General features: G+C 38.5%; 1 protein-coding gene across 1 annotated transcript in view; it reads right to left on the bottom strand.

The window, feature by feature from the left end:
• Positions 1 to 11,535, bottom strand: part of grk6 (G protein-coupled receptor kinase 6) — a 76,295-nt gene extending 64,760 nt beyond the window's left edge. The window contains exon 1 of the mRNA XM_075486575.1: positions 11,289 to 11,535. Coding sequence (XP_075342690.1) covers positions 11,289 to 11,340 — 52 coding nt within the window. The 5' untranslated portion in view covers positions 11,341 to 11,535. The remainder of the gene's footprint in view (positions 1 to 11,288) is intronic.
• Positions 11,536 to 12,744: the final 1,209 nt, after the last annotated feature.

The raw sequence follows: 12,744 nt of genomic DNA, 5'->3' as shown, positions 1-12,744 counted from the left end.
CCACAATATTTGACGTAGCATAAAAGTACAACAAGAATGTTTACATAATAAAAAATGTAGACTAAGACTCTTCCCCTGACCTGAATAAGGCATTAACCACACTGTGCACACATCATGTGAGCCAATATTTCAACACAATAACTTTTGTGATTCACATTTCATAAGTGCTTATTGGGCTTCAAACAGGAACTGAAATGAACAAGAACATGATTCAGCTCAAATACACTGAATTATAGATTCTGGTGGAGAAGAAGGAACCAGCGAGGAGTTTTTTTTCCATATAAATGTACATTTAAGTTTTGATTATCATTAGAGATGCACCGATCAATCGGCCACCGATTAAAAAAGCCGGTTTTATATCCAATCGGCCCCAATCGGTGACCGGCCGGTCACTGTCGTAATTTCCGGTTTTCAGCTGATCAAACTGACCCGCATGCGCGGTGCGTAGCAGCTCAACGCGCCCAGAGCAAAACAGCTAAAAACTAGCAAGACTCAGGAAGAAAACATGTCACTGATTTGGACTTTTTTCACTTTGTGCCAGGACGACCCAAAACACGCTGTTTGTAATGCTTGCAAGTCAAAAGTAAGCCGCGGAGGATCAACGCCTAAGACATTTGGAACAACAAACTTTGGAAACCGCTTATAGTGGTCACGGATATAGTAGGCTTGGGACAGAATCATTTCTATACAAATGCTGTTTAAATAATTTGTTTTATAGTAATCAAGAAATCCGCTTATAATGTTCATTTTTGGCCATTTTATGAATGTAAACATGTGCAAAAATAATTTTAAAACTACGTGTAGCTATTATGTTTTTTACTCCCTTGATTCCTTTCTGGACGTCTGCTTCTGCCTCGCTAGTTAACGTAACGAGTTGACACCGGGCAGCAAGCGCGCGAATCATGGCTGGAAAAAGGAAGTCCTGGAGGAGCATGTGTCCGAGGATGGGTGCTGGAGAGCGGATTGAATGCGCGTGTGACCGCTGGAAGCTCCAGGCTGGTTCTTGTAAGATGGGAGGCCGGTGGTTTTGCGCATGCGCCGAGCCAATTTTCTAAGTTTTGTTTTCACGCTAAGTAGCACAAATCGACAGAACACCGGCACGGAGGAGCATAGATCCGAGCAGGGGTGCTGAAAGGCGGATTGAATTCAAACTTTATTTTCAGACTTGTAAAAAAAAAAAAATGCACCGGCGGCACAGCAGAGAATAAGTAACGTACTGTATTTGAGTTAGCCTACAGTATGTCTGCGCACTGCGCAGTACTGTAATTAAATTTGTATGATAATAAAATTCAGTAAATGCTGAAGCTATTCATTTCATTTCGTTTCGTTTCATTTAATTTTTCTCATTGAAAAACGATACAAATGGTATTTAGATGATATTCTGCATAAAAAAATAAGTGAAATACCTGTGATACAAATTTGGTTTTAGTAATCAACCGCTTATAGTGTTCAAATTCGCTCTGAACCAACGTGATCACTATAAGCGGTTTCCACTGTACGCCACTTGGAAAAGAAGCACCTAGGTTTTTTTTAGCAAATATAAGGAGGACACTGCTGCTAAGAGGAGGGATGCAGCAGAGTCGCAGCAACCACAACAACCCTCCACCGTGGCTGCTATGTTCAACATCAACACTGAAAAGTTCACCGCCACCACTAGGAAAATAATGGAGTTCATGGCACTGATGAAACACCTGAGTCCACGGTACAAATGAGCAAGTAGGCGGTACTTTTCTGACACAGCACTGCCAAATGTTGTCTGGGAGAAGGGTACTTGTATTAAATTTGGGAGAGGGTACTCAAGCCAAACAAATATAGTGTCTATTATATGATTATAATTATTTCTTAGATAGAAAATCGGTATCAGAAAAAACGGTTTTGGCAGGTCAGACCTCCTCAAAAACCGGAAATCGGTATCGGCCAAGAATTTTGCAATCGGTGCATCTCTAATTATCATTCAGTAGAGTCTTGTGAATTCACAGTGTTACATGTCAGGACATAACAAACATAAAGTGAAAATAACCTGAGATGATCAATAACACGACATATTACACTGTCTGAGACAAAACACAGAAGCAGGGTATGAAAAACTAAGTGAACCCTTACTGCTTCCACAGGAAATAGGTAGATTGACACAATGCCCACGAGGAAAGACATCAGTAATGATCTTAGAGAAGCAATTGTTGCTGCCCATCACTCTGGGAAGGGTTATAAGGCCATTTCCAAAAGATTATTCACATGTGGAAAACATTCAGGACAGCTGTCAATCTTCCCAGGAGTGGACGTCCCAGCAAGTTCACCCCAAGGTCAAAAACCCAAGAGCTACATCTCAGACTCTACAGGCCTCAAATAGCATGTTAAATGTTAAAGTTCATGACAAGACAATTAGAAAAAGACTGAACAAGTTGGCTTGTTTGGAAGGGTTGCAGGAGAAAGCCTCTTCTCTCTAAAAAGAACATGGCAGCACAGCTTAGGTTTGTAAAGTTACATCTGAACAAACCACAAGACTTCTGGAACAATGTCCTTTGGACAGACCAGACCAAAGTGACCAAAGATGTTTGCTCATAATGCACAGCAGCATGTTTGGAGAAAACCAAACACAGCATATCAGCACAAACACCTCACACCAGCTGTCAAGCACGGTGGTGGAGGGCTGATGGTTTGGGCTTGTTCTGCAGCCACAGGAACTGGACACCTTGCAGTCATTGAGTCCACCATGAACTCCTCTGTATACTAAAGTATTCTCGAGTCAGATGTGAGGCTGTCTGAAAGCTAAAGCTTGGCTGAAACTGGGCCATCAACAGGACAATGATCCTAAACACAGCAGCAGATCTACAACAGAATGTCTGAAGAATAAAAGAATCAAAGTGTTGCAATGGTCCAGTCAAAGCCCAGACCTCAACCTGACTGAAATGTTGTGGTGGGACCTTAAGAGGGCTGTGCATAAACCAATGCTGCAAACCTCAATGAGCTGAAGCAACGTTGAAAAGAAGAGAAGAGTGGGCCAAGATTCCTCCCCAACCATGTGAGAGACTGATAACGTCAAACAGAAAACCATCACTTCAACTTATTGCTGCTAAAGGAAGTTCTACAAGTTACGCACGGGCTGCGCTTGTAGCAGCTTTATTTGATGGAGGAAACCGGAGAAAACAATAAGGAGAAAAAGAGGAAAAGTGTCTCCAATTTGGGAGCATTTCAAAGAAAAGAGAAAAGAAAATCCTGTGTGTCCATTGTCAAAGCAAATTAGATTCACCATTTATAAGATGTGTTCTTTCAAACCATGAGCAAAACAACAACCACAACCAATGATTCCTCCACCATCCTACTCTTCTTCTACGTGCTTCTTATGGCGGTAATGTGGCTTGTCTTTTGGAGCTTCATAGAAACTCTTAGAAACAAATCGCTGTGAGATAAAGCTGCATTTGCGCAACCAGCTGTCAAAAAGAAAAAAGAAATATTGAGTCTTGTCCATACTTTCAAACTCAGAACACTGATAAAGAGAGTTCAGAACCAAAGTTCTGTTATCAAATCACTAAAAAAACAAAAATATCATCGACCAGAAGTGTTGCTTGCTCTGGGCTCTTGTAAAGCCATGAACCACGTTTTATGACTCTAAAAACAGTCAGCCTTGAAGACAAACATCTGCATCACGAGAACAAGTTCCACCTTAAAGCTAAAAGTGCAGATCAGTTGGGGCCAACCAGTACCCGATAGCCATTATGGGAATAAATGGAAAATAGAAATGCATCAGGAGAAAATTACAAACTAATAGAGTTACCAGAAGGCATTTATTTACTTATTATCTGTCATTATTTTGGCCACAATCCATTCAATGTACCTAAAACAAAGTAATAACTTGCAGGGGGGGAGTCATCAATTTTCACCCTGAGTTTTGTTATATAATCTCTGGGTTGCATAAACCAACAGACTGACTGACTTATCTGCACACAGTAAGAGACACAAAGTGGTCGGACTGATATCTGAACTCCCGAACAGCTGAGCGTCACGCTGCCTGACTTCTCCTCACTGCCACTAAAACGCAGTTTCCTCTTGTTGCCATCTGCAGCTGTCAACGTGGGAAGCTTCATTCTTTTAAAGGGAAAACCCAGCCTAACACCTGTGTGGAACAATGTCCAAGCAAAGGCTTCCTCAAAGCCAACAGGAAAACTGATTCAGGACCTCTTTCAGGAGCAGGTGTGAGCTTTTTCCAACCTGTCGTTGTAAGATGATCGTGAGATCCCTGATGTGACAAAAAACAGAGGCAGAGTACAGAGACTGCAGCCAAACTAACCAAACAGCAGTAAAGCATCAACATTTTATTGGGTCAGAACCACACTCAAAATTTGGAATCAGTGTGGACGCCACTTTGGTTTCAAATACAATTTCCTTTTTAGACCCAGTGGCTTCTAAGCAAGCATTTCCACAGCTGATAACTTTTCTTACAGGGGACAGACGGAGTATAAAAATACTATAATAAAGCATCTGCATTTGTATGCATTTCGATGGAATTTCTAGCGAGAAATTTTAATTTCTGTTTAAAAAAAATGATAAAAAATGTGTATATATATATATATATATATATATATATATATATATATATATATATATATATATATAAATATATATAAAGATATAGCCACATAACAATAGTGACCTTATCATAGAAATGGTTGATAAAACATTATCAAACATTTCTATCAGTGGGCCATTATTTCAGTGAGCCAGTAGAGCGAGAAGGCCTGTTATCAGGCATGGGCTTTTTTTTTTTAATTTTTTTTTTTATTGACCAAACGTGTATCTCTCATAATATATTCATCATAAATATATTATACGCACATATAATCTGTCTTTATGCGACTATAAATAAAACTTGCAAACCGGAAGTACTACGAGTACCGTGTTGATTTTGTATGATATTACATGGTGCGGCTCTAAAAGTATCTGAAGTAAATTTATTTAATTTTTCTTTGTATTGATCATCGAGATGAAGTGTAATTACTAATTCGGCTGTACTTGATATTTTATATATTTAGTAGATGTATGTTTTTCCAACCCTACTTTGCAAAACGGAAGAAACTGCTAACCCAAAACCACATTTCGACAATAACAGTTAGAATATCTAACATATACCAACATCTGGACTTTTTTCAAACCTCAATCATATAGATGAAGTATAATTACTAATTCGGCTGCACTAGATATTTGATATATTCAATATATATATGTTTTTAAAACCCTACTTTGCAAACTGGGAAGAACTACAAATATGGCGCTCAGATCAGATACATAGCACATCACAAAGAAATTGTAGTTTATTTTAAAAACAGGCGTATTTCTTATAATTTGGAGTGGTAAATACTAAATTGAGAGTACAAGGAGAGATTTAAAGGGGTGGAAAACACATTTATGTCACCATATTTTAAATATGCAATTGTGAAATTGGTGAAAATTATTTTTTACCATATTTGATAGCGTCCCCCTTGGTGACAATATCCATATGGGTATAGTCACATAGCTGAAGTCAAGAGCTCTCCATAACAGTTGGTTCCATATCTGTAGCCTCTTCTGTTAATGATTAACAAGCCTTCTAAATTGCACTGAGGTCAACGTTCAGAGGTCAATATTTCAAGGCAGGACTGATTTATAATCTTCACACATATGTTATTCACCAGGTCAAGGTATTTTCAAAAATGTCTTTCATTTTGTCCTACAACAAAGTGTAATTTTCACCTCTGTTTGGTGTAAGCTTCTTTGAGGTGTGGGTTCTAAGACCATTTGATTGTCCAACCTGGATGAAATCAAGTCTTTGGATTTTTTTTTTTTTTCATTTTTGGTTAGAAAGAACCTTCAAGGTATTGATGATTTTCCTAATCATGTTCATAATTTTGGCTTTGGATTATTTTACTCATAGGTGGGTGACAATGGGCCCCTGGGCATGGGTATGTAAACATCCCAAACCCCTATGGCAGGGCACTCACTTCACAAAAATGATAAACAATAACAATAAAGATCATTCTTCAACAGGTAGCCCTCTCAGCACCTCAATTAGACAGACATATGTGTGTGTGTGTATGTTGTTTGTCCGCTATATTCACTAGTATAATACTACTACTCTTTCATCACTATATTAATCAGCCCAACTTCTTCCATCAAATCAGATACACATATAACCAAATAGACATATGTATGTTTATGTCGGCATACATACACACATAAATAGGAGTCATGTTTTTTGGTAAGTAGCTCTTTAACCAGCTCGGAGTGGTTGCCAGGTTCGCTAGTACCTGCGTTTTTTACGCATTACGTGACCAGTCCGCCTCTATTGGGTCAACAACCACACTGCTACAATAGCTACCAGGTAAGCTAAACATAAAAGACGAGATCTGGCAACCTGATCAAAAAAAAAAAAAAAAAAACGCAGCAGGACTGATGTGTGCTGATAGTCTATTGAATAGACTGATAACAGTCAAATAGGGTGCATAGATATACTTATATTATTATTTCTGATAAAAAATTATCTTTTGTTTTTTGTAAATACATATTCCATAAAAATGTAAAATGAACAGAGTAAAGCATATTAGAATGCATACACAACAGAAGTTCTGTTGTGTCATATTTAACTACACACAATTAAATTGTTGTTCCTTCATGTCAGCCTAAATTCCTTTGCATTGTCCTGGTCGGGTTGCCGTGCCTCAGCCACTGGTGCATGCGCCACGCAGATATAGTGTGGCTATATAAAAAAAACAACCACCAAAAAAACAAACCAAATATATATATATATATATATATATATATATATATATATATAAATATTTATTTTTTTTTTTAAAAAGTACGGGGAATGTCGGCGCAGGTCGGTGAGGTAGAGATAGCAGCGTCCATAGCAACCACCTTAACAACGGTACAAAACGTGTTATTCTTACGTTTTTTCGAGGAGATGCCAAAATCTTCGGCGAAACTAATAAACGAAAGATCGTCTACATTCTCTGAACAAAGATTCTGAAAATATTATGCATAGTTCTCGCTATAAATGCCATCGAAATGCATACAAATGCAGATCCTTTCTTAAAATATTGTGTTTTTCACAGAAAAAAAGGTTGACAGTCGGCAATTTTCCTTTTTTAGCTGAGGGAAACTTGATAGTCACGTGACCTGGTTGCGAAGCAATGTAAATGAATAGGCCAAATAAAACGTGGTATTGTCACAATTTTGGGCGCCAAATTGTGACAATACCACGTTTTCCCTTGTGGACCAACGTAGCTATTACACGTTTTTCTGTGAGACTGGGTTGCCTTTGAGCAGCAAACTGCTGAATTTATAAAGCGCAAATCCAAGACTTCTGGACTACAAAAAGCACAAATTCAACACTTTTGGACTACATAAAGTTCAAATCAAAGACTTTTGGACTACATAAAGCGCAAATCAGCTCAAATCCAAGACTTTTGGACTACATAAAGCTCAAATCCAAGAATTTTGGACTACATAAAGTTCAAATTCAATACTTTTGCATAACATAAAGCTCAAATCCAAGACTTTTGGACTACATAAAGCGCAAATCAAAGACTTTTGGACTACATAAAGTTAAAATCAAAGACTTTTGGACTACATAAAGCGCAAATCAAAGACTTTTGGACTACATAAAGTTCAAATCAAAGACTTTTGGACTACATAAAGCGCAAATCAAAGACTTTTTGACTACATAAAGTTCAAATCAAAGACTTTTGGACTACATAAAGCGCAAATCAGGTCAAATCCAAGACTTTTGGACTACATAAAGCGCAAATCAGGTCAAATCCAAGACTTTTGGACTACATAAAGCTCAAATCCAAGACTTTTGGACTACATAAAGCGCAAATCAAAGACTTTTGGACTACATAAAGCTCAAATCCAAGACTTTTGGACTACATAAAGCGCAAATCAAAGACTTTTGGACTACATAAAGCTCAAATCAACTCAAATCCAAGACTTTTGGACTATATAAAGCACATACAAGCTCCTAAAAAGCTATATTCAGGACTTCAGATGGCTGCATTACCGAATTTTGACTAAAATGTTACAGCTACTTACAATTTGGATAAGAAAACCCTCAATTTGAAACAAACAATGTTCACTTTAAAACCAGATTCTTTTCATAACTATACTTTGATGTTTCAGTAAATTTCTACTTCACAAATGGGCAAATCCAAGACTTCTGGACTATATAAAGCATACAGAAGCTCCGAAAAAAGCTGTATTCAGTACTTCAGATGACAAACATTCTCTCATTCATGTGTAAAATCAGAGGATTGCCCCTTTAATAGGCTTAAGCATGTCAAATTAAACAGGATGGTGCATTAGACTAAATCAGAGCCGAGCAGTAAGTTTTCATGGCTGCACAACCAGGCCCGCCGCTCTGCATACGCAGAGTACACAGAGCGCGTAGGGCCCCAAGTACCTGGCAGGGGCCCCCAAAATTAAGGTTGTTAAAAAAAAATGTCATGATAGTTATTATATTATTACATTAAAGAAATTATATAAATTAGTTATGAACAGGCCCAGCGTTGTTTTTCTTAATTGTGTGCCCTATTACTCGATTCGGGCAAATTAGATTTGTTTACCTTATCTAGCCCCGCCCCCCACCCCTCTCTGAAATGGTACAGTCTTCAAAGTTACCGCATCGGAGGTGGTGGAGCATCCTCCTACCTGACGTTTTCTGAGTTATGCCCGTTAACAGTGAAGAAGATTTAGAATGTCAAGTAAAAGGCCACAAGATTCTGGCGCTGACAAAAGAAAGAAAAGAAAAGGGAGAGATGACGCTCGTGCATCCCTTGCTGGTAAGTTCGTGTTTTTGGTGTAATTGTTTTGCTAACCTAACGTTCAGTGATATTGCTGCCAGCTAACCTCAGCTAACGTCAGCAACCTAGGCTTGGTTAGCGATTGGATTTGACGAAAAGTTTGGAGTTACCAACAAAATCTACGAATGCTGGCGACGTGTAGAGTTTGTGTAAAGTACAGCACTGTCACACGTTGAGTGGCGTAGCAGGCCGCCAACAGGTGTGACAGGAATGATTGACATCTACCCATCATTCCCCTAAAAAGCGAGAAAAGTTAACAAGACAAACGCCGTAATGGCATAAAAAAGAAGTTATATTAGTGGCGCGGAAAAATGGAGGAAGAAAAACGGCCCGAGAATAAAGGTAAGGCATGTGTTGGGTGATGTGGGCTGGATAGCTGGAGGTGGGACGTTTTTTGTGTTTATTTGTCCTGCTAGCTAGCCTCGGATAAATGTTGTGTAGCTGGCTGGGATTTGTTCGTTATAAACTCGGCTTCAGTGTTTGCCTCATGAAAGTTTGCTTATTTAAGATGAGTATGTCACACGTGAATGAACAGTCAGTCCTGCCACGGGAATGACTGACTGACTCAAGTTTATTCAGATTCTAGTAGGGAGGGAGGCATGTTGTTGTCCTGCTCTGTCATTGTTCAGTGGAAGTTGTCTCTCAGGTATTTCACACGATTTTGGCATTACATAAGATTCATTTACTAAGTTTGGTGTGTTATTTATAGGCCTCTAATTAGAAGTGTTCTACTGTTAGTTTTTTAAGTGAAATACAAATATTAGGCATCCTGTTGATTATTTTAGAATATTGTGGCATTGGATCATTATTCTTAGTTTTATTACTTTAACTAGTACAATGTGTAGATAAATACAGAAACTTCTTAAAAGTGACAACTTCAAAAGCTCTTTTGTTCCTCTGGCCATCAGGATGTACAACAGCTTTAAGTGATGGCGCTTATGTATTTCACTGGTCACTTTATATTTCACTTTGGTCTTATTTCACTGGTTACTTTAGATTTTTTTTTTCTTTAGACTGTTTTTTAAATAGTTTTTTAAATTCTTATATTGTTTTTAAAGTGTTTATAATTGTAGAAACATTTTTTATTGCTTTATGTCTGCTACTGGATGCTTGAATTTCCTTCGGGATCAATAAAGTATTTATCTATCTATCTACTTTGTAATTGGGTACAATCTTTAAAGGGACGCTGTACATTACAGTTTAATATTTAAAAAAAACTCAAAATCTGTTTTATTTATTGTTTTCTTTGTATTATATATTCTTATTAGTTTAACTTGCCTGAGTGGTTCAACTTAAGATGTTTAATTTAAACTCTAGCCTGTTTTGCTCATAAAGTGTAATAGATCTTAGTGTTCCATCTAAAGGGTTAGGAATCTCTTCATTGTAGTTTGACAAACTAGGGGCCCCCAAATGGCATCTTGCTTAGGGCCCCCACAAAGCTAGAAACGGCCCTGTGCACAACTCTCTGTTTAACAAACTTGTCCCCATATCCGGTGAGGTTTTGTCAGGCTCAAACACTCCCTGAAGGTCAGAGATCACAGACAATCCTCAGCTGAGAAATACTGTGGATGGGCACAACACTGAAGCTTGAGTCCTGGTCCTCTGAGAGGCTGCAGATAAGCTCACAGCGAGGGATCGTAACACTCATCTTCCCCTGTCCCCTTGCAGATGGCATTGGGATTATGTTGGCCGTGAGTCAACACAACCTTTGTTTCCTCTTCACAATAACAACAAAAGGTCTCTGATGTGCTCATGTATGAAGTGCAGAAGGAGAGCTGCTGAGCTGGGCCAGTGTTTTGTACATATTACGCACAAACATAACTTCCACATTCTACACTGTCTGCCTTTATAGAAAGGGCGCTCCGGCAGGAACATTAAACTCAGTTGTGCACAAAACCCGGCACAGCTGCTCTGCCTCAACATCCTGTTTCGCAAACTACAGGACGATGCTGCAACATCAGCAAGGGAAACCCGACGTGTCGCTGCAGTCACAATTCACAGTTGCAAGCCCTTCCGGACTTCTTTTGATGTGCACTATCGGAGCCACGCCAAAGTCACTTTAAACATATGTTAAAGCGTCAATCACACTTGTGCTTGAAGCATTCTGGACAAAAAGAAAAAAAGTCCTAATCTTTCTATCATCCTTCATGCGCCAAAATTAATGCAATATTTCAGAAGATAATAACGATCTGGAGGTGGTATGTATGTCATAACAGAGTAATTGACAGTTTCATGTACACCCCAAACTAGGCAGGCGGAAAATTAGAGTTTTTAAGAGGGTTTACACGTATTTACGGCAACATCCTGCTCGCATCATCAAAAGATTTGACAACCAGCCAAGAGGAAGTGCAGTAACTGTCCGGATAACCCATGATCCCTACTGCCGTTGGACCGGTGCCGTGTCGATACGACAGCCGGGGACAGGAGCTGTCAAACTGCCCTCTCCATCCTTACCTTCCCGAGCTTTAAGCAGCACGGTGTTGGCCACGATGTTCTCCAGTTCCATGTTGATGCTGTGCGGGGTTACGGCAGCAGCAGCACTCCGAGCTCCCGGTGGTCACCCCCCCGGCAGCTTCAGTCACAGTTATCCTTCCTAAACACCGTCCACCACCTCTGCCCACCGCCCAGTCTAGGAGGTTAAATTGAACCCTCCGTCTTCGCTTTCCCACAGTCCTGTCCGGTGACGGTCCGCGCCCCTCCTCTCCTCTTTCTCCTCCTCCTCCCGGTGTGTCTCCGCCCTGAAAGGCCATCAGAGAGGAGGAAAAATGACACGGTGCTCACTCTGTTCTTTAAACATGTCACGACAGACCTATCACTCTGCCCAGTTTGCCGTTTTGTTTTTGTAGGAAGCTCGAATAAAAGACTTTACTTTAAATAATATTTTCTTGGCTGCAACAAATTTCGGCTAAAATTAAACTGTTTATTAATTGCTTTTAGTTAATCATTAACACTATTATTTTAACCCTCATACCTGATTTAAAACACAACTTAATTTCTGAAAAGGGACATTTTTGTCCCCTTTTAAAACAACTTAAAAACATCATGTGTTAATATTTTTTTCCGCTTTTTTTCATAGATCTTTTCTTCCACTTCAGTCCTGATCATAACTACCAAGTTTTCAATTATTTTCAAAAATGTAACCCTTTAAATACTGGTTTATAGGATGTAAACGCCAATATGGTATTTTGGGGATCATTTTTCAGAAATTAAGGAGTTTTTTTTTTTTTTTTTTTTTTAAATCAGGCATAACAAAAAAATTTAAAATCTCTAAAAATCAATCTTATTGCTAATCATTGACATATCCCAGACCACAATTATCCCTACTCAATAATTCCACTTTGCATTCCATATTTTGAAAATACTGGCACCTAAAGGATTAAAATTTGGGCTATAAAGTTCAAATTGGCATCTAAAGGGTTAATTTTTTGAAAATGATTGAAAACTTGGTAGTTCTAATCAGAACCGAAGTGGAATAAAACATTTATGAAAAAAAAAGTGGAAAGAAATATTAATATATGATGTTTTTAGGTTGTTTTAAAATGGGACAAAAAATGTCCCTTTTCAGAAATTAAGCAGTTTTTTTTCTACACAATGAAAAATTGCATTGTACATGATGTGTTTGAAATTTGAAAAAAATTGTCAAAAATGCACAACTGGACCAAATATGATGAGTATCACTATTTCAAGTGTGAAGTTAGAGGAGAAAGTACACACCAAGTGGACAAAAATGTCCCCTATCAGGGATTAGGGTTAAACAGTTTATTTTACTTCAAACTATATTTTACTGTATAACTTTTAGGAAACCATCAAACCATGACAATTATTTATCAGGTTTCTATTAGTATTTGAACAGTTAGCTAATTAACTGTTCAAACGATTAATTTCATCTGGCCGCACTCTCACCTCACTG

This window comes from Odontesthes bonariensis, chromosome 16 (genome assembly GCF_027942865.1).
Source record: "Odontesthes bonariensis isolate fOdoBon6 chromosome 16, fOdoBon6.hap1, whole genome shotgun sequence".
NCBI lineage: Eukaryota > Metazoa > Chordata > Actinopteri > Atheriniformes > Atherinopsidae > Odontesthes > Odontesthes bonariensis.
Note: the sequence above shows the minus strand (reverse complement) of the source record. Positions and strands in the feature narration are given on the sequence as shown.